Source organism: Manis pentadactyla, chromosome 7 (assembly GCF_030020395.1).
Source record: "Manis pentadactyla isolate mManPen7 chromosome 7, mManPen7.hap1, whole genome shotgun sequence".
NCBI lineage: Eukaryota > Metazoa > Chordata > Mammalia > Pholidota > Manidae > Manis > Manis pentadactyla.
The window spans coordinates 121,711,913-121,735,463 of record NC_080025.1 but is presented as its reverse complement, the minus strand read 5'-3'; the positions used below and the strand labels follow the sequence as shown (position 1 = coordinate 121,735,463).

General features: G+C 37.1%; 1 protein-coding gene across 21 annotated transcripts in view; it reads left to right on the top strand.

The window, feature by feature from the left end:
- CADPS2 (calcium dependent secretion activator 2) overlaps window positions 1-23,551 on the top strand; it is a 508,494-nt gene that overhangs the window by 192,208 nt on the left and 292,735 nt on the right. For 20 of the 21 annotated variants that reach the window (XM_057504721.1, XM_057504717.1, XM_057504719.1 and 17 more), the window contains exon 3: window positions 3,119-3,451. The exons of the other annotated variant lie outside the window; for it this stretch is intronic. In XM_057504721.1, the coding sequence (XP_057360704.1) occupies window positions 3,119-3,451 (333 nt within the window). The remainder of the gene's footprint in view (window positions 1-3,118; window positions 3,452-23,551) is intronic. 21 annotated transcript variants of the gene reach the window in all.

The window sequence follows — 23,551 nt, the reverse complement described above, 5'->3', positions numbered from 1 at the left end:
GTAGCCCAGCCATCCTTGACTCCCAGTCATGAGAGAGCACTGAGACCTTGCTTGGCACACAGTACACTTTGCCATCACGTCCCTGTTGCTCAGCGTGCCATAACTTTTGCCCCTCACCCTTATATTGAATGCTCCTGCATTATGAAAATTCTTACATTGCACCCCAAAGGCCATGCTGTTTTATGCTATGCCTTTTACCTCTGTTTAATTTCCTGAAATGTGTTTTTTGTCCCTTCCCCCCCCCACTCAATCCACTGTTTGTTTAAATCACAGGTCCCTTGTCTCTATCCTGTGCCGCACTCTTTCCCAACTTTTCTCCCCCACCGCCAGACAATAGTTAATAACTTCCTTTCCTCTTCTTTCCCTCCCCTTGCATAGGTTTCTGTCATTGCTTAGACCCTGTGCTGTTTATCCTGTCTCAGGTAGTGTGAGCTGTTTGAGGGCAGGGGCCTTGGCTCATTAATCTTTGTGTCCCTGACACTTAGCAAACTACCTCACATAGTGTTACCACTTAGTAAATGTCAATGAAATAACATGTACTTGGACTGAGTTTGATTTTAGGTGTGCTTTTATAGGGGAAAAATTAAGACTCCAAAAACAAGTTCATTACTGCCTTTGCTTTAAAGATGTCGTTTGGTTACTTGGTAGAATCTAGCGCTATTAGGCAGATGAAGTTGAAAAAAAGATCAAATACCTTCCAACTTAGAGTACGAGATATCAAGTAATTTCAAGTTTTTCTGAAACCAGGCTTAAGGTATTTATATTGCTCCTTTAAAAATATCTTGCAATTCCAGCTTTACACTCCATTACCAAATTTTAAAAGTTTTTCAACTTCAGATATTTTCCCTTAGAAATAATGTTGCATTAAGCATTTTGGTATTTATGTATCTGGGTGCGATCTGTAGACAGAAACCACACAATAATTGAACAGGGAAAATTAATAAAAACAATGAGGGATCAGCTACTACAGGTAATGAAAACTAAAGAATATTGTAATAGCACAACACCCAAGCAAAGAGCTAATCTGGAAGAGGGTTCCACTCCCTCTGTCCCAAAGGCTGGGTTCCAGCCCTCACTGGAGAAGATGTGGTGGGTCCTATTGGATTGCAGGGAAATTCACTGAAGTGCCACCCTAATGGGACTCCAGGGAACTGCCTTTTGAGGTGCTGGAGAGAAGTTGTCCATAGGGAAGTGCTACCCTGCATAACTCACTGGGAATCTGCCTGGGAGGGGTGGTGGGGGTGCCTGGGAAGCCACCCTCCAGGGTCTGGAGAGAAGTGGTCCATGGGTTTGTGCCCTATTCCTCCTGGTCTAAGAAAAGAACCTCTCCCCTTCCCCCCCAGAAAAGCACTTATTCTTACCAAGTCCTTTCAACACCCTCTAAAATTGTGCTAGCTGGCACCAGTGAGGTAATGGGAAGGTAACACTGAAAAGCAATAGACCGACAGCTGGCACAATCTACCCACTCTGACTGCTAAGCTTCCATATGTCCCCATTTAATAAGATACAGCTATCACAGAAATTAGGGGGGAAAAGTATGTATAACTTAATTACCTTGAATTCTAGTACCCAATAGACCAGTGCAATTAGATGAGGATGAGAAAGGAGGTGGAGGCTCCCCTTGGTGCTCTGAAGTAGTTGATGGCAATATGAGACAACATACATTGTTAAGTAGTAATTTCATTTTCCTTGATCTAGATAAATTAAAGGTACTATTCTTATACTTGTCACTTAAGAATTAATTAGTTTTGGCTTAGAAACAGAGAAAATAAGACAGTCTTTCCTATAGTCAATAACTGAGCCACAGCTGTTAAATAGGGAGGGAGCATTGTATGTATGTGTCATCCACGTTTGCATGATGTAGAATTTACAATCCCTAGTTTAGTACACTAGGAAACTGAAACATTTGAGAGTTAGGAATTATCTGGCCACTGAGAAGAGATAGGAAACAATATTTTGCATGAATGGCCCTAAAAATGGGAGAAAGAAAGTGATAAAATGTTTGGAGTCAAGTGCTAATCAGTGGGACAAGTGAGGCCATTTTCTGTGGAACACACGTGCAACTTGCACACAGATATGGTAGTAGCATGGTCCAAGTAGTGGGTTTGTAACTGGGGAGTACCTCATTATTATGAATCAGTTCTTAAGGTAAAAGTTGACATGGATTTTTTGTTTCATAATCTTAATAACAGATAAAACTTATGGAACCTGCAGTAAATAGCCCTACATGTTCTTCTAGGAGAATTTTTTTTCATTACAGGATGAAAAAGCAGGAAATAAAAGCATTGTCATATGACCCTTAGAGATTCTTAGGAATATTGATGATGGAATAGATGTTTAATGAATATTGACTGATATTTGTTATTTCCTGGTTTGTAACTTTGAAGAAAGGGGAGGTTTAAGGCCAAGTATGATGTCTTTCGCACAATATGGCTTTATTATTACTCACCTCTTCCTACCCATTTCATGAGCATCTCTCTCCTTGGTTGCCATTGTTCATATTTTATTTCTTACTGATATTAGTGGGCAGCTAGAAGTTTCTTAGAGATTTTACTTTTATGGAATCCTTTCTTTCCAGCTATAAAAAGTGTGTGAGAAGGTGAGGGACATAGTTGTATTCCATCCCCCAAGCTGTGGAGCAGTTTTAATTAACAGTTTTACCTGATGGGTATTGACTTGGATACTAGACTTACCACGCTATTGGCCTTCAGACACTTCCTGAACAATCCGGGACCTTCTCCCTGCTGAAACACTAGCTGGAACTCTCAAGTACAGACCGAGAAGTTGGGCTCTATCTCCAGCTAGCTCCTTAAACAACTGTTACAGGATTCCCGTGCAGATACGCCCATGACCTTCAGGTGGGGGAATGTGTAGCTCAAGGTTAGATGATCTTACAGGTTCCCCAGCCCTCATTACTGTCTCTCATAAACACCTCAACATTTTAGAGAAGATTTGGGGCCTCCATGATGTCATTAGTTACCATGTATTATAAAATTTTGAATCATTGTAGACTATTTGGTGTCATAATTTGAGCTGGATTGGTATAAGTGATTGATGTTAGTGTCCCTACCTAATTATAAATGGGTGTTTTTGTTTTTTTTGTGTGTGTGTCTTTCAGGTTTTTCTGAAGAGTGACAGAGTGGCCAGGATGGTTCAGAGTGGAGGATGTTCCGCTAATGACTTCAGAGAGGTGTTTAAGAAAAACATAGAAAAACGGGTGCGGAGTTTGCCAGAAATTGATGGCTTGAGCAAAGAGACAGTGCTGAGTTCATGGATAGCCAAATATGATGCCATTTACAGAGGTGAAGAGGATTTGTGCAAACAGCCAAGTAGAATGGCCCTAAGCACTGTGTCTGAACTTATTCTGAGCAAGGAACAACTTTATGAAATGTTTCAGCAGATTCTGGGTATTAAAAAACTAGAACACCAACTTCTTTATAATGCATGTCAGGTAAGTGGTCCATGGTAGTTCCATGCCCTGACCTGACTCAGAATAAACATCGTGTTTATAAGCCTATGAAGGTGTACTTTACTTTGTATAAGCACTTTGAAAAGTTGAGTGACAATGAATTTTAATAAATAGTGATATTTGAAAGAAGCTATAGGAGAATTATTTGATTGAGGGAGAATAATATCAGTACATCTTATCCAGTAAGTAGTTATTCCAATTTGCCCTATTTTAGGACATCAGATTTGTGCCTATTGGATGTATATGGGGGCATGCCCCAAATAGTAACATGAAAATCATCTGTGAGGTGGGCAATTTATAACAAATAGGTTATTCTTCAGTGCAAGATAGTTTTCCATGAAAGTATTCTGGTCTTCTGAGTTTTATAGAAATAACTGAAATTTCTAACCTTTTTTTTAATCCAGCCCAATACAAATGAATTGAAGATGATTACTAAACTATGCAATTTAGAGAGATAACAAAGTGAATAGCATTTTCTCTTGAGAGTTTTATTCTAATCAGACACATATGAAACATTGATAAAATAACATGTCCTATGTCTTTCTTCCTTAGACCCTGATTTGCCTAGTAATGCATTCCTTCAATGTTTGCATTTGTTTGCTTATTTTAGAGGTATAAATTATTTAACTATACCCCAATATACAATTTAAATTGGCAAAATTCTGGAATTTTAAAATTCATGTGTTCGCCAAAAGTTACACTTCTATAATGTACACACATTAATGTTTATTTTTAATCTTTTCTCAAATTTATTTCTCAAATTCTGTATTCAATCTGAATCATTTACTTTGCATCACTAATTTGTGGATCATTTCAAATGAATAAATCAACAAAGTAAGTTAATAGTAAAGCAATGTAGCACCTTCACCCTGTGAACAATTCATGTATTCACCAACTACGTGGTGGCTTGATGACAGTAAATTGAGTATTTATTCAAGCCAAAAGCCTTGCCAGGTATTAGGGAAACCAGGCTGAGCAAAATATTCTCCATATCTCCATATGCCAAAGTCTTAATAGAGCAGATAAACATCTAAAATGAGTTATTATAAATGAGTTATAATTTATATTGGATATTACAGGGTTTTAAATTGAATTCCTGTGGACCTATCAGTTTATATGGAGACTTATTTTGTCATAACAATATCAACTATTAATACTACCGTTGCTATTTTTTTAATTTATTTTTGCTTTTTACCTTCTGACTCCCTTCACCCATTTCTCACACAGTCCATGAACTCAGAATATTTTGAAACTAATCATTTGCTTATCTTTTAAGATCACTTCTATAGCAGTGGTGTGGACCCCTTGATTTCCATCCTCTCTAACATGGAACATATTTCTAATTCAAATCTCCAACTGTAATGATGTATTTGTTTATTTTTCCCTTCAGTTCTATTAGTGTTTGCCTCATGTACTTTGATGTTTTGTTAGGTTCATACACATTTAGGATTATTATGTCTTGATGGAATTAACTACTTTATCATTATATAAAATCTGTCTTAATCCCTGAAGATTTTCTTTTTTCTGAAGTCTACTTTGTCTTAAATAAATTGATATAGTGACTCCAGGTTTCTTTTGATTAGGGTTAGAATGATGTCTTTTCTCTGTTTGCTTTTAACCTATGTGATTCTTTGTTTAAAGTGGGTTTGTTGTAGACAACATAAAATTGTCTCCTGTTTTATTTTAATTAAATCTGACAATCTCCATCTTTTAATATGTGTGTTTAGACTATTCATATTTAAAGTGACATAGTTGGATGAAATTCCAGTCTTAAATGTTGTCACTTCCTTGCATTTGTTCTTTGCCTTCTACTTTTAATTTAATTGAAATTTTATATCCTCTTTTGTTATACTACTTGTTTTTTATAAAACTTGTTTAGTGCTTGTAAACTTGTTCAGGGTTTACAATAGACATTTAAAAATAATCTTAAATCCACCTTCACATAACACTATAAGGCTTCAAGTGTAGTACAACTATCCCATAATAGAGAATTCCCAATTCTTCCTATATCCCTTGAGACATTTCTGTCATTCATTTAACTTGATTATATGCTATAAACACCCAATACATTGTTACTATTACTGCTTTAACTTTTAGATCAATTAAGAGGAAAATAAAACTTAAAGATTACTGTGTGTTTATTTTACCTTCATTTATTCCTTCTCTGACACTCTTTTCTTTCTTTATGCAAACCCGAATTTCTAACCTATATCATTTTCCTTATGTCTGAAAAGGTTTTTAACATTTTTTGCAAGGCAGAATTACTGGCAGAGTTCCCTCAGTTTTGTTTATCTGAGAAGGTCTCTATTTTTCTGTCATGTTTCAAGGATAACTTCATTGGGTATAGAATTATCAGTTTGCTTTTTTTTCTCTCTTTCAACACTAAAGATTCCACTTTCTTATGCTTGCATGGTTTCTGATGATATGTCTTGATAAAGCTCTTATTTATTACTCTATTTAGGTTAGGTGTTTTTTTGTCCTATGGATCCCTTCAATCTTTTCTCAGTTTTCTGCAGTGTGAACATGATATGCCTAGTTACAGGTTTTTTGATATTTATCTTACATTGTGTTTTCTCATCTTCCTGAATTTATGTGTTGGTGTCTGTTACTAAGTTAAGGAAAATTCTCAGCCATTATTACTTAGGATATTCCTTTGTCCCATTCTCACCTTCTCCTTCAGTTTCCCAGTTATATTACTCTTTTTGATATTGTCTCACAGTTCTGGGATGTTCTGGTTTTGTTTTGTTTTGTTGTTTTGATTTTTAGTTCTTTTTCTCTTTACATTTCAGATCAGAAAATTTTTGTTGGCCTTTTTTCAAGTTCACTGATTACTTTTTCAGAATTAGGTCTACTGATGAGCTGCCCTTCAAAGGCTCTATTCGTTTCTGTGATAGTATTTTTTATTTCTAGCATTTCTTTATGAATTGTCCTTAGAGTTTTCACCTCCCAGCTTACATTTCTGAACTGTTCTTGCATGTTTTAGAGCCCTTAATGTATTAATTAGTAAGTTATTGAAATTACTTGTTTGATAGCTACAAGATCTGGGTCACACCTAAATCTGTTTTGGATACTTGCTTTGTCATTGCAGACTATGTTTCCTTATTGCCATTTGGAATGGTTTGTCATTTCTTGTTTAAAGTCAGGCATGTTGTATCACTTAAGAACTGAGGTATATTTGCCTTTAGTGTGAGAGTTTATGTTAATTTGGGAGTTGGGTGCTTTTTGTTATAGCCACAGGTACAAGAAACATCAAATTCTCCTAGTATCTTTGTCTTCTCTCTTGACTTAAGGCTTCCCTAAGCATTCCTCCTCAGAGAACACCTCTCTTGCAGGTCTTTTAGCTATGATCCACTGCCAGTATACTAGAGCTGTGTTAGTGTTGAGGAGTGGGGAGCATTCTGTAATCTTTTTGAGTCTCATCTCTTAGTGGGCCTATGTCTCAGTAATCTCACAAATGTTTCTCTCCCTTGTCTAGATACCACTTCCCTCCGCACTCATGTTCTTTGTTCTCTTCTTTGGCTAAAGCATCCCCAGTTTGTTCCCTTGAAGTCTTGCGCCCTGTTCACTTTTTTTTTTTTTGGGGGGGGGCAAAGAAGAGAGAGGAAGGCTTCAAAGGACTTCTCTTTCTCCAGCTGGGTTAAGTTTTTTTAGCCTTTCCTTGTTTGGCAGTCTGTTCCTTTTGTTTGGGGGAAAAATCTGGAAAGTTTAACAGTGGATTTTCTCCTCCTCTTTCTGCCAGGTCCACATGGGGATCTTTTTGGGTCCTTACCATGAGAACCTGGTGGAGTAAGTGTAAGGAAAGCCTAGTAAAGTGTGGGAACCTCTTACAGTTGTAGTCCCAGGAGCTTCTCACTCTGCATCCAGCTTCTAGTAATTTGCCCAAATTACTAGTCAGATAGGCAGTCCTCCTTGTTATGGCTGCTGGTGACTTCTGGTCCAAGTGCCGTCCCTCTCTGGTTTTGCACTCTTGTTTCCAAATTCTGGGTTAGTGGCTTTCCCTGCAACCTCAGTTCTTTAACAAGTCCAAGGAGAATCATTGAGTTTTTCAGTTTGTCCCGCTTTTTATTTCAAGGATGGAGTGATGACTTCCAAACTCTTCACATGTCCAAGCCCAAACTGTAATTCTTTTATTTGGTTCTGAAACTTGAAAGAAAAGCTTTAAGAGTGGTTTTTTGATTGACTTGAAAGCAAAAATAAATTACAAAAAATACTCCTATAAATAAAGAAAAAATTTTCCTTTGGAATAACAATCATTTTATGAAAAGAATGAAATCAAGAAAATGGATCGTTAAGAAAACTCAAGGGCTTAAATGCATCTCATTTGTTCTTTTGCTGCCTTTCAACAGAGGTTTAAAAAGAAAAAGTGATAGAAAATAGCCTGCCCCTTATAGAAAAGAAATAGTCTTTTTCTATTTTTCTAGTAAAGAAAGAGGAATATCAGGGCAGGGTGAGAAGCTCAGGAAAGATTGCTGTTGTGCTAAGATGTGCAGGATGGGGAGGGCCAGACAATCCCTGGGGGCTTGGGAAGGAAAAGACATGAATGGGAATGGAGCAAAGCCAGGGCTGCCGCCTGATGCCGACCAGAGCTCCAGGTGGCGGTAACTCATGTCCACAGCCCTACGGTTAGCACCTGGCATGGGGAACCCGGAAGCTGTCTTCTGAAGAAGTGCAGGTACCAGTATTACTTCTGGTCAGAGCCAACAACTTTTAATTATCAAAATTAAGGCATAAAGGATAAACACCTAAAACACTAATTTAAAAGATACCACAATTGTGAAATCAGGGATAATAGAAAGCAAAATTATTATTCACATGTCACCATAAAAGCATAAAAAAAGAATAAGAACCACCCCAGTATGTCAGGGGCTGTTGTGCTGTTTAAACTACCTGATATACTTAGGAATCCCTGGCTTGAGAATAATGTCTCTGCACTGGTGCACAGAGCAAAATGTTAGGTAAAAAAGGTAGAGAGGAACTCAAAGTGTACATTCTAAAATGAGCAACATAATGCAAAAATCTGAAATTGTTAGCCATAATTTACTTGACTCAGAATATTAGGTGCAATAAAATAGCAGGAGTGAGAGAAGACTAATCTGTCTGTGAAAGTTTAATTTCAGAATAACTTTAAGGAAATGCAGTTAATTTCAAACAAATATAGTTAATGCCTTTAGAGAAACAAAGTTAATATTAAAGCAGTACATTTTATAGTCTTAATAAGAATAATTTTCATTTCACCTATTTTTTAATGAAAATGCTGTTGTTTAAGTGGTATTAGTGATGAATAAGCTGCTTTACCTTAATAAACAGAAATTGTGTTCATTAAAAGAATATTTTAAAATATGACAAAGGATAATACAGTATGTTCAGTTCAATTAGTTAACCCACTCTCTCTCATCGTGTAGGAAATATAGATAATTAAAAGTATGTGCCAAGCACTTTAGGAAACCAGAGGCAAGATCTAGTTATTAGCTAGGTTTGTTTAAAAACAAAACAGCAACAAAAACCCCTCTGATGTAAATACCTCAGTGGTTGTGCTATGTTCCTGGCTCTGCCTTCTTGAGATTTTGAACACAGTATTGGGGAAAACTGTATATAATCTTCAGGTGTGTCATGACATTCACCAGAGTGAGAAGATGCTAAAGTGGAGGGACGGCTTGTGCAGAGTTTGGGGAGTGACACAGCATGACATTTAGTGAACTGCAAGTTCTTGTTACTGCTGGAGTAGAAGGGAGAGATGGGCTGTGGTTTGAAATGACATTCGCAGATGCGCATAAGGGCTCTGCAGATTGTAGAGAGACATGCAATTCAAGTGACCAGAGTCAGAATGCTGGAGCATGTAGTACCATATCAACTGTAATTCTCTTCCTTTTACATCTGCATTTGTATTTTAAGAGGATTTTGTAACAATTTTACAGCAAATCTAAATCCTGATCTCTTCTGCCAAAAGCGACCATCATTAATCTTTCAAAATTGCAATCCCTTAACTGAAGAAAGTAACTTATCCATATTTACCCGACGTCAAAGCAAAGGTAGCCCCAATCTTCTCTAAATATCTGCCCCCTATTCCAAGTTCCCTATGTTCTGAAAACTGTAAGCACCATTAAGTAATATTGCAGAACTGTTAGTGTTCATCTTATGATTCCCTTCCCCTAGAAATGATGGCTTTGGAGAGTAAGGATTTGGGTTCAGGGGTTTTAAAGAAAAACAATAAATACAGACAGTTGCTGTATTTCTTGCCCCTCTCACTGTGAGCGTCTTCCCCTGGAAGTCCAGGAACCTTGAGGCATTCTGTTTTGAAAACCCGCCCCCACCATTCAAGGTGTGTAAGAGGCAAATAGGGAGAGAAATGCAAATACTCAGAGGAAATTGGTATCTGCCTTTCACCACTGTGATCTTTGTTTATCAAGTAGAAGCATGTGATTGGTTATGCATTTCTGTTAACATAATTTGTCTACTTTGGTAAAAATAAAAGCACATACTACAGATGATTACATATGATAAAAACCACTTTTAAAATAGGAAAATAAAGCTTGGAAATGATTAGCAAGGTATATTTTTTGTGTGTGTGAGCAGTTTTAAATCTCAAAATGCTTGAGGAAAACCTTCAAGCAAATGTCATTAAATGGCAGTTTTTTATGTTTTAGGAGACAATAAGGAGACACTTAAGAATAATCAGATTTTCTAATATCTGATTTTTGAAATCCTGAAATTATGGCCATATTTATATATGTTAACTTCTTTTTAAAATAAATGTATCGAGACATAAATGAGATGAATCTGACTTCATTTAAATGATTTTGAATACCTGATTAGTAATATTGAATCAGTTGCCTCTCTCAAAATTAATGTTTAAAATTGTGATACAATTTTAATATACTCTTAAATGATAGGCTTTACCAATGTTGCTTCATTTGACTATGCATTCTTTTGTTCTTTTACGTGAGGTCTGCGTGTAAAGGACCTACAGAAGGATATTCCTAAATATATTTTTCCTAAAATATTTATATACTTTTTTCTCCCAAATCTCACCAGATCACAAATATAGGCTACCTTTCATTTACTTTTAGATTTTTCTTCTTTACCCAGATCTAGCCTACAGAAATTAGAATGTTATCCCAACTTGTCCATTTGTTAAAAATAAGAACATAAATTTATGGAGATCAGGCACCTTCATGGTAATAACAATAATAATATGAGGAAAGCATTTTTGCTAATGTGCTTCATGACCTCTTCTTAACTAATAATGAATAAAAAGGGTGATATGGATATACTAGTTCAAGTATAGTAAGCAATTATATCTTTCCCATGATTAATGAAACTCTATCATTAAAATAAGATACAGGATATATATATACTTCTTTCATTCATTCAAAAATGCTTATTGAGTATCTTCTAAAAATGACAGTTACTGGGCTAAGCAGTGAAAGTACAAAAATGACAAGATTTGTTTCTTTCCCTGAAGGTATTTGCATGTGGTCAAGAGACAAATATAGAAACAAAATGTAGTGGCTTAAATCAGTCTGTAAGTGGGGGCATGTGTAGGGCACAATGTGAGTATGTGGTTGGCAGTATTTTCATCTGATATAGCTTCCATAGACCTTTTTTTTTTTAGCGGTCTACCCTGGCTGCACATTAGAATGACCTAAGGAGTTTTAAATATCTCTGGGTGCCTGGACCCCACCTCCCTAAGCGAAGCAGGCCCTGGAAGGAAGGGGCCCAGTGTCTGTTTTTCAAAAGCTTCATCATTATGCTGATACAGATACACAGTTTTGTGGAGCCCCTGGTCTGAGTCCATTAGAGGACCTCCTGCCAGGGTCACAGCTAGCTGCAGGGGAGGCTGAGGAACATTCTAGCTGCGTGCCCAGGAAGGAGTGGTGATTTGGGAGTGTAGAGAACCCAATTCTCTGTTGTTCTCTGTTGGAGCTTTAATGAAAGTTTAATGAAGATTCTAAGGCAGACATTCCTGAATTTTGAAAGATGGATAGAAATTTAACAGGAAGAAAATAACATTTACAAAGGCACAAGGAGAGTGAAAATCCTTGGAATGTGTTTAGAAGGTGTGTGGTGTGTATGGCTGGGGTAGCAGATGAGGCTCAAGAGTTAGGAAAGGGTTTGAATATTAAGGGTCTTAGATGCTAGCTGAGGGAACTTGGAATTTATCATGTGATAGGTAACACAGTTGGGATATTAGCAAAGAAATACCAGGAACAAATTGGGGGTTTGGAAAAATCCTTTTCTGTGGTCTGGAGAATAGATTGTATATGGGTCTTAGCCTGTCTCACCCTACCTGTAGGTGTGGCTCTTAAAACAAAAGTGGAACAGGACTATATGTTAATCCTTCAGATAATCTCTAGGCCCTGTTCCCTGACCTAATGTGATCCTGTTTCTCTGTTGCCTGTGAAGTTCCTAGACTACTCAGTTTCACCTAGGAGTCTATTTTTACATCCTCTTGGCGCCATGCCCTATATTGTGCTTGAGAATTCCACTCTGCTCCCACACTTGGCAATTTTGGCTTGACTCAGAGCATTGGACCACCTGATTGCCTGCAAAGGGTCAGATGGAAGTCCAGGGATTGGACCAGAAACTGGGAATCATCTTGGGTCTGGAGTTTAAGACACACTAACTGAATGACACCCACCTCTTCTCCCTCTTGTTTTATAAAACAGATAGTATGCTTTGGTGGCTCTTCCTGTTTCAATTGTGAATGTTTACCTGATGCAATATTTATATTAACCATGGTCTGACAGGGCATTTCTGTTAGGGTGTTCTTTCAACAGAATACCTTCTCTGGTCAGGCACTGTTTTAAGCTCAGCATACAATGTTCCCTCTTCTCATGCAGCAACATTTTGAGTGGGTGGGGGTGGGGCAGGGGGAGAAATCAAGATTTCTGTTTTGTATATGCTGAAAATGAGGTATCAGCTGTCCATGTGGAAATGAATATACAAGTATGAGATTCCGATGAAAAGTCAGGGTTAGAGAAACAAACTTGGGTATCATTTAGATAAACTTAGTATTTTAAGCCATGGGATAGCATGAGATCATTTCAGAACAGTCTGGAGCTCAAGAAGAAAAGGGGCTCAGGATGAAATCCTGTGGATACCAGGATTTAGAGGCTGAGCAAAGGAGAAAGAGCCAGTGAGGCAGAAGCCAGGGAGTGTGATGTCAGGGAAGCCAAGAGAAGACGTTTCAGGAGTGTTTATCTGCTACATGCTCCTCAGAGATCGGGCAAGATGATAACAAAGTGACCCTTGAACTTGTGAAGGTGAAAGGCATTGTTGACTCAGACGAGGGAGGACTCCAAGAAGTGTTGGGAGCAAACCTGATCAGACTGAGCAGAGAGAAGAATCAACAAGTTAGGAAAACAACATGAAAAGCTTCAGGGAATCAGCCAGTAACTGAAGAACCTTATGTATTCAAGAAATTCCTTCTGTACAGTACATTGAATGATTTTATTTAAAAATTTTATTGAGCACTTACTATGTGCCAGGCTGACAGCATCAGATTTTGTTCTTAATTTATTGTTTCTGGACTTTTAGAAATGTATGGCCGACCAAACCCGATGCCTATTCCTCCTGGCAGGTGGTTAGAACAGCTTCTCTGTCTTTACAAAGCATTTTTTAAAGCAGTTTGAAAAGGCTGAGGAAGAAGGATTGATATGTATTCACAAAGAGTGATATTAAATCTCAGAAGTGATATTTAATGTTCTTAGCTGATTATCAAATCATAATATCCTCATCCTTTTTGCTTTAGACTGGGAGAAAATTAAACACTTCTGTTTGCCCCCAATCATGTTAGATAGAGCGGGGCCAACTGACCATGATCTTAGTGAGATTTTACATGCATAATGATGGATATGGTTAATTTTAAGTATTAAAACTAGAAGAAAAGCCTTGGCTGTTGTTAAACAATGTTTAAAATGATGTCGTGTACTGTTTGTTTTCATGATTCGGATATGAGGATCTCCACGTGAACAGGGCTTACGTCTTGGTCTATGAGTCATCATCAGAGGTTAGTGAACCTGGTCCCAAGAGCATTAGTGTTTGGAAAATACAGGTTCACTACTGTGTTTTTTTGAGAAATTAGAGCTATTGGGATTGTCACACTGAGTTCGATCCACTGCAAAATACTGCAGTGATTCAGCAAACAAACTCACTATGGTTTTAACCCTTTAACCCTTCTCACATAGGTCAGCTTCGCTTTTCACACTCTATCACCACAGCCCGTGACAAACTGATGAATCTGAAACTCCTCAGTAGGTTCCAAACGCCATTTTATCCTCATCCCAAACCTGGTTCTCCTGTTGTGTATGTTCAGCCCCCCGACTCATCACCGTAAGCCTTTCCTCTTCCAGTGCCTTCCCAGGCAGTAAACGTGACTACCTGGTGCCGCTCTTTCCTCCTAACACTGCGGCATCTGCTGGCTCATTTCCATGGCCACCGCGTAGCTCACAACCTCAGTACCTCCCAGACGGAGCATGGCAGTGACCACTTCCCTGCTTCCCCCTTACAGTCCTGCATATCTTTGTTGCCAAATTCGTATCGTTGGAGCACATCCTGTTCTCATCATGACCCAGCTCTGTATTGGGGGGGAAAAAAGGCTCCTCTTTGTCAACAGAATGAAGTTCATACCCTTTGACTAAATTTTGAACAATTATGGTGTTCAGTCTGAGCCCATCTGCCTTTCCTGTGTAGCAATTCTTTATGCCTCCCATGTTCCAGGTAAACTGAACCCCTCCCTGTTTCTCATCCACACCCTCTATTTTCTTTCATTTTAATTTTGTCTCACATTATTCTCTTCACTCAGAATTCCCCTTCTCCTTTCTTCAGGACTCAGGAGAAACCCCACCTCCAGGTCTTACCTGTTCCTTTCCCCAGTCATTTTTCTTAAATATTGAGGGAGGAAAAAGAATAGGAAGAACTTAGAATTCCCTATCATTATCCAGAAGCCTGTTACACTCTCCTTTGTATTACAGATACTTATATATGCTTCTCTTACTTCATTTTAACAGCATGAGCATAGGATATTCAATCACTTTACCATTGTACAGTAATATTTAATGTGTTTCTTATAGATATTCATCTATGATGAATGAGCAAAGTGGATGGAAGTTGAGTGTGAGGCAGTGAAGCAGTACGAGGTGGTTAAGTTAGACCCTGGGTCAAACTACAGGATTCAAATGCTGACTCTGACACTTACTGTGTGCCCCTGACCCTGGAAAATTGCTTAAACCAATCTGTGCTTCAGATTTTTCATCACTTAAGTGGGATAATGATAGGACTTCTCCCATAGGATTGATCTGAGGCTGAAATGTGATCATGCTTATCAAAACCTAGAACAGTTCCTGACATTTAATAAGTGCTGTATAAATTTACCTCTTATTAGTCCTGGTAAGGGTAGAGTTCTAGCCTGCTCTCTCAGATTTCTCTAGTATCACTAATGGTGTTTGTGTTACTTTATTTAATGATAAGCTATCTCAGTTTCAGCATGATTTCCTTATTAATGTGAATATATATACAAATATTTTATTGAGGTGCATATAGTTAGTAATTGCTTGAAAGTTTTAGCTCATTACTTTATCCAGAAAATAAAATGTTAATACCAAGTGAAATACTGAAGAAAATTTCATAGTGTTTAAAAACTTGCCAAGTTGTGTCTCCCATTTTAGAGAATATGCATGGTCTCCAGGCTATTGAAGTCCCATGGTTTTTATGTTTGAGATTAAATTTATGTTCTTGCTTTTGAACATTTTGATCCATTATTTAATATAGTTTCGTTCAGTTCACATAGGGTAGTTTTAGGTCTAATTATCTCATACATCTTTTCCCTACTTTTAAATATTCAAAGGAAAGTGTGGTTTGGGAAATGCATCCCCCCCCCAATTTTATTGAGAAAATAATTGACATACATCCCTGTATAAATTTAAGGCACACATCATGATGGCTTGATTTACACATATTGTGAAATGATTACAAGAGGTCCAGCTAACATCCATCTTCTCATAAAGATAAAATAAAAAGAAAAGTAAAAGAAAAAAAGGGAAGATATTTTTTTCTTTTTGGTGATAACTCTTAGGATTTACTCTTGATAACTTTATTTCAGACAGCAGTGTTGTCTATAATCATGTATGTTATATATCAAATGCTTATTTATCCTATAACTAGAAGTTTGTACTTCTTGACTACCTTCCTCCAATTTCCCCCCTTTCCAGACTCTGCCTCTGGTAACTCCCAAGTCTGATGTCTTTTTATATGAATTTGGGTTTTTTTAATTTAAAAAAATTATTTTTTAGATTCCACATGAGGCAAGGTCATAAAGTATTTGTCTTTCTCTGCTGGACACTTACTCACTTAGCATAATGCCTTCAAGGTCCCTCCATGTTGTCACAGATGGTAAGATTTCCTTGGGTTTTTTTTAAATGGATAGATAATATTGCATTCTGTGTGTGTTCTTTATCCATTCATCCACCCATGGACATTCGGGTTGTTTCTATATCTTGGTTATTGTAAATAATGCTGCTGTGAACGTGGGGATGCAGGTATCTTTTCAAGTTAGTGTTTTCATTTCCTTTGGATATGTTCCCAGAAGTGGAATAGCTGGATCATATGGTAGTTCTATTTTTAATTTTTTAAAGATCCTTTGTACTCTTTTCCATAGTGGCTGAAGCCATTCACAATCCCAGCAGTGCACACAAGTTCCCTTTTCTCCACATCTATGACAGCATTTGTTATCTTTTGTCTTTGTGATGATGGTCATTCTAACAGGTGTGCAGTGATATCTCATGTGGTTTTTATTTACATTTTCCTGATGATTAGTGATGTTGAGCATCTTTTCATGTTAGCATTTCATATATCTCTCTTCAGAAATGTCGGTCAGGTCCTTTAATCATTTTCTTTTCTTTGTATAGTTGACCTACAATATTATATTGATTTCAGGTGTACAACATAGTTATTTGGTATTTAAATACATTACAAAATGGACACCCCATGATAAGCATAGTTACCATCTGGTACCATACAAAGTTACTACAATATTATTGACTATCTTCCCTCTGTAGTATTTTTCATCCCCATGGCTTATTTCTTTTATAACTAGAAGTTTGTACCTCAATCCCCTTCACTTTTTTCACCCATCCCCTACCCTCTCCTCTCTGGCAGCCACCACTTCTCTGCATTTATGAGTCTGTTTCTCATTCTATTTGTTCATTCACTTGCTTTGCATATACTTTTATATCTTTAGAGAAATGTCTGTTCAGGTCCTTTGCTCATTTTTCAATTTTTTTTTCCCATTGTGTGAGTTCTTTTTATATATTGGATGTTAACCCCTTTTCAGGTAATATAGTTGGCAAATAATTTTTCCTATTCGATAGTTTTTTCTTTGCTGATGGTTTCTTTTGCTGAGCAGGAACTTCTCAGTTTGTACTTCCACTTTTTTTGTTTTTAATTTTGTTGTTTCTGCTTTAGGTGCCCTATCCAAAAAATCACTGCCAAGACCCATGTCAACAGACTTTATTCCTGTTTTCTTCTAGTAGTTTCATGGTTTCAGATTTTACAATTAAGTCTTTAATCCATTTTGAGTGAGTTAAATTTTGTGAGTGCTGTAACATGGGTCCAGTTTTATTCTCAGTGTGATTATCCAGTTATCTCAGGACCATTTATCAAAGAGACTGTCTTTTCTCTGAGTGTTCTTGGCTTCCTTGTCAAATATTAGTCAACTGTATATGCTTGGGTCTATTACTGGGCTTATGATTCTGTTGCATTGATCGATTTGTCTGTTTTTATGCCAATACCATACTGTTTTGATTGACTAAAACTTTAATATAGCTTGAAAGCAGAAAGTGTGATCCTTCATTCTTTCTCAGGATTTCTTTGGCTCTCTGAGGTCTTTGTGGTTCCAAATAAATTTTAGGAGTTTTATTTTCTACTTCAATAAAAATTGCCATTGGATGGACTAACAGTTACCAAAGGGAAAGGGACTGGAGAGAATGGGTGGGAAGGGAGGGAGAAGGGGGAGAAAGGGGCATTATGATTTGCACACGTAATTTGGTGGGGGAGACACGGGAAAGGCAGTATATACAGAGAAGACCAGTATTGACTCAATAGCATCTTACTATGCTGATGGACAGTGACTGTAGTGGGGTATGTGATGGGGACTTGGTAATAGGGGGAGTCAAGTAACCATAATGTTCAAGTAATTGTACATTAACAATACCAAAATTTAAAAATTGCCATTGTAATTATGCCATAAAAAATGCCATAGGGATTATATTGAATCTATTGATAGTTTTGGTAGTATTGCCATTTTAACAGTATTAATTCTTCTAATCTATAAACAAGGGATACCTTTCCATTTATATTTGTCTTTTGATTTCTTTTATCAATGTCTTATAGTTTTTGGAGTAGAAATCTTTTACTTCCTTAAATTCATTCCTAAGTATTTTATTGTTTTTGGTGCAATTGTAAATGGGACTGATTTCTTTTTCAGAAAATTTGTTCTTAGTGTATAGAAAAGTGACTAATTTTGACATGTTACTTTTATATCCTATAATTTCATTGAATTTATTGACTAGATACAGTAGTTTTTTTGGTTGAGTCTTTAGGATTTTCTATATATAAATTTCTATCATCTGCAAATAGAGGCAATTTTACTTCTTCCTTTCCAATTCTGATAGCTCTTATTTCTTTGTCTTGCCTGATTGCTCTAGTCAGGACTTTAGTACGCTTTTGAATAGATGAAATGACAGTGGGCAGCCTGTCTTGTCCCTGATCTTAGAGAAGCTTGCATCCTTTCATCACTGAGTATGATGAGAGCTGTGGGCTTGTCACTATGGCCTTTATTATGTTGTGACATGTTCTTTCTGGGACGTGCATTCTTAAGACTCTTAGAACTGTTCTACAAACATCCATGGCAGAACTGCTATTTCTGAGTCAGGTTTTTATGTATAATCTAGAAGGCAGTTATACCAGCAGACAGAATACTATCTGATTCATAAATAACACCACATACAATGTGTTGCTTTTGAGAGTATGGGAAAAACTCCATTTTCTTATGTTCTTTTTATTGTAAGAAATTACAGGAAGAGTTTTAATTACCTTATAGTTGTTTCCTTATTCTCAGTGACCAAGGGAAAGGGAGGAAAGAGCTTTGGTCTGGAGGAGGATTGCCTCTGGGAAGATTGTTCAGCACGGAGGGATGGAGGAAGTGTTAGCGTCCAAGAACCTTTCAAATACAGGTGGATTATTCTTTGTATTTGCACTGAAACTGAGACTAGTTACTTGAATTCTACCATTGAGATGGATTTGTTTTACCCCTCTTCTCAGGGTCAGGTGAACCAGAAAGGTGCATGCATTGCCATTTGAGTAGAGTTCATAAATAAGTTCAACAGAACTAGGAACTCTGAAAGATGTATCATTGCATAGCACCTGGTTCATTTTTATTTTTTTATACCTGGTTCATTATTAAATGGTTACATAATCTCAGATTTGGAGCTTTATCTGATAGTGAAGGTAGGTAAGAAGAGCGTCCCAGGCAGAAGAAACACAAAATATGATTGGGAAAATATACTGTGTCTGATAAACAATGAACAAACAAATTGGTATAGATAGTGGAATTATCCAAGGGGTTAGAAAAGCAGGTTGGTTCAACACATGGGAAGACCTGACTGCTAGGCTGAGGGGTTTGGGTGGCATTCCTGCTCATTGGTGTCCTTCTGTTCTCAGTCATTTGCTCCCTCCCCTCCTTTTCCTTACCTCCCTCCTGCCTCTTTCCCTCCTTTCTCTGAGATTTTAGCCCAAAGTTAATGAGCATCCTATGTAGAAATAGGGGAGCCATACTGAAGAGTGGATGGTAAAGAAAATGAGTTTAGTTTCAGCTTAAGGTCTAAAGGAAGGGTGTCGCCTCCAGTCGGAGACAGAGAGCTGACGCTCAGGAGAGAGGCTGGGGCTCTGTGCTGCGCTATGACATTGTGTTGAGAAGTGACTGCAGATGCTCAGATGTTTAAAATAGCAAAGGAACCAGCGTGTGTGTTTGTAGGCTGAGAGCTGCAGCACAGAACACAGAGCAGGAGCCGTCACGAGGGTAGAGTGAGGCTGTGTTTTTGTGGTAGACTCTATCTTTGTGACTCAAGTGGTGGTGGAGAATGAAAAAATGTATTGATGCAGCAAATTAATTTGCTAATATTTAATGAAGTTTTTGATCTGTGTTTTTAGTATTTGGCATTCTTAAATCAGTCATTGGGTTACTAGAAAATTATATGACGAACAGTGACGTGTTGGATCGAGTGTTCTTTTGGAACCAGTGTTAGGTTTTATGCCAGTTACCTCTCATGATGTATTTTCTGTAAATCACCAGATTTATAGATGATGTAAATACAGTGGAATAGTATATGAACTAATCTCAAGGAAAACACCAGATTTATATAATAGTGAAAATCCTAGTCTACTTGTATTTTCATACTAAAGGATAAAGATGAATATTGCAAGAAAATAGGATATAATTTGATTGTAAAGAGTTATACCATAATTGGAGTGGGGACTCAGAGAAAAAATTAATTGAGTGTTTTCAGTGGGAGAAAAAAGGGTACAATTGACTGGGGTTAGCACATAGAGATATCATTATGGAAAAACAGCTATTAATCCTTTTTAGTGATTGACAATGTTAACACAGTTATCCTAGTGCTAGAAACTAGATTAATCAGAGAAGGCAATGATGCTAAACAGCACTGTGGAAAGTGCTTTCTATAAAAGATCTTTTCTTCTTTGAAGTATGATTAGATTTAATGGACTCAAGCATTTGATGTTTGTAGTTTTTAAAGTATTAGAAGAATGACATCACAAGTTAATGAAATGGAGCTGTCGGTGAAACTTGATAAAGTTGTTTTTGTGCTGTGTTTAAAATTTTTTTAACCGTAAGGTAGTTAGCCACCAGCATAGGCTCTGGGTCCTCCCGAAGCCTAAAGGTCTACCGAGTGGGGTTTACTGATCTCTGAGACTTTCTCAGGGCTGTCTTCTGGAACAAGACAGGAATGGGACAAGGAGAGCCTAGGGTTTGAGATTTGCAAGTCAAGACTAATAGATTTCCGCATCAGGTCAGCAGTTTCTCTACTCCTCAAATTCCATTTTTTAATATTTCCATCTCCTCAAATCCATCCTGATGTTGTCAATTCAGAGAAACATCTCTCCCATCATTGAATTCTCACAATACTTGATCAGTAGCTTTCTGTGACAATTATATTCTGTTTTACATTTTGTTTTTACTATTTTCTTTATAAAGTGAACTCCTGGGAGGCCACTACTTTGGAAGCAACTAAAGAGCCTTTGCTAGTGCTTGCTGTACAGTAGGTGTAGAAAACAAGTAAATAAAGTTAGCAAAGTAATTGTGCACCATTCAGTTAACATTGTTCAAAGCTTATGTCTTGGAGGCCCTTTGCAAGAACATAACAAATCACTGTATGGTAAGGTTGATAATGTGTAGGCCTGAGATGGCCATTTTGCATGGCTTATATTTGATAAGTCATACAGCTTCTTCTAAAATAAATGAATGCAGGCTTCTGTAAAGAAAATCCTCCTAGAGCCATGTTGTATTTTATTTATCTATTTATTTATTCATTCATTCATTCACTTTTACCTCTTTTGAGTTACCCCTTTGGGTAAGCTGTGAAGCTCAAACAGTTCTTTCTCTAAGGAAAAAATGCATATCTCCACACAATTTTGCCCACAACTTGAATGATTCAGACTCTGTAAGGTCCAGGTTAAGAACTCCCTAGCCTAGAGAATTCTAAATGTGAAAACAGTAGTCCCTGTGTAGTGAACAAGGGGACAATAAAAGTACATTTTCTGCACTATTTGTCAAGCCAGTGAAATGTTTCTATAATTGAAGTGGCGATTGATTTTGATGTGGTAATTAAAGTTGATCATTTTCATTTAATAATTGAAAATGTTCTGTGTAATAGATACTAGAGGCATTGCAGAGAATAAGATATATTTGGACATCTGTTATGGTTAGGGCTGAATGACCCTCTTTAAAAGTCCTGGAAAATATTCTGTGCCAGAGACATGTCTCTATGTGGGAACAGTAGTCCCTGTGAAATGAACAGGAGAAAAACAAAAGTACATTTTCTGCACTATGTATTTATCAAGCCAGTGAAATATTCTGATAATTAAAGTGGTAATTGATTTTGAAATGGTAATTAAAATTGATCATTTTTCAATTGGTATTTGAAAATGCTCAGGGTAATAGATACTAGAGGCACTGCAGAAAATAAGGATACATTTGGGCATCTGTTATGGTCAGGGCTGAATGACTCTCTTTAAAAGACCTGGTAGTAATATTCTGTGCCAAGAAAGGACATCTGTGAGGTAAGTAATTTATTGTCACCCAAAGTGTTGAAATCAGAAATTCAAAGTAAAAGAAAACGAAGTTGAAAGATAAAGTTGTCCTCTTGGAGTGAGGACTTGCCTCTGGTCCCTACCACAAATTCAAGTCCACATATTCCCAGTTTCTTTATCCCATACCCTAAATCAGGTACTAGAGACAGGTGCATCACCCAACATTTTAAAGTCTGATGGCCCCCCATTTATATACCATCCATTCAGGCTTTTTTTTTTCTTTTGGTTGGCATGGAGAGGGAAAGGAGGTGGTATGTAACACCAAGTTTCTGTGGAGGGTTGAGAAAATAAAAAATTATTTTCACCCTAACAGTATGTACAAGTGTACTAGCAAAATGAGATGTACTCTAAGTGGCTTGGGAAACTCCACCCCCACACCAAAGGTGGAATCCTCGTCAAGATATCAGAGTACCTCCATGTTGGTCTGCCTCAACTATGTGATTCCAGGTTTCACTCTTCCTGACTCTGGATTGGATTGGTTGTGGGCTGTGAGGGAAGGAGAGAGGTCAAAGATGATACCTAGGTTTTGGACTTGAGCAACTGGGTAAATGGTATGCCATTTCTATGACATGGCATTATGCACAGAAGGAACGATTGGGATGGAGGGCTGTAAAGACGATTCCATTTTGAGCTTGTTAAGTCCATTTGGACACTTGCATGTGTCTTTTCTTCATGCAAGTTGAAATGATGAATATTGGGAAATTCCAGTGGTGTGCAGTGCAGTGCAAAATGTTAGTCTGGAATTCTGGTGAGAGGTTAGAGCTATAGATAAACACTTGGGAGTTATCAATGAGTGGATGCTGTGTATGGCCATGGGCTCAGAAAAGCACTCCAACAGTGAATGTGTAGGGTAAGAGGTCTGTGGCCTCAGTCCAATGTTTACAAACAGTAAACCTCTCCTGGGAGCGCATCTCCAGTTTCATAATAGAAATTAAAAGAAAATCCCTTTGCCTTATTTACATTTATTTTTAAACATTGTGAAAATGACGTACATCATTAGTAAAACTAACCAACTGGGGATTGGCTGGAAGGAAGTGGATGTGGCTGTAAAAGGGCAACATATGGTTTTAAAACTATTCCGTCTCTTGACTATGGTAGTGAATATCTGAACTTAGATAATAAATCCTATAGAAATTAATACATACAAATGAGGATGCACAAAATTGAGGAAATCTGAGTAAGATGGGTGATGGTATCAAAGTCAGTATCCTGGTTGTGATATGGTAGTATTGTTTTGTGAGCTATTGCCGTTGGGGGAAACTGGGTTTGAGAAAATGTTCATAAAAATTATATAAACTTCCAATTAAATTATGTTAAATACAAAGGTAACAAGTACTCAAAAAAAACAAACCCAGAATCTATGGGACATTAAAATTCTTGAATGTTAAAAAAAACAAAAATAAAAAACTGACTTACCTCCTTCAATTCTGTCTAGCATTACATAAAACAGTAAAAATTCTGTACATTGTCTTTATTATATTAGCTTTCCCCCTTTTTTTGTAAACATGTTTGAAAGTATGCTCTTCTAATTTCACAAAGCGACACGAGTAGTTACCAAATTTAGCAACCTTTCAATCTCTGAGAATTTAGTTTTATAAGAGAAGGGTATTACAAGTTACATATAGCAATTTGCTGCTACTTTTTGCCTACATTTTTTCAGACAAATGCAATTAAGGTACTAATATTTTTAAAAAGTAG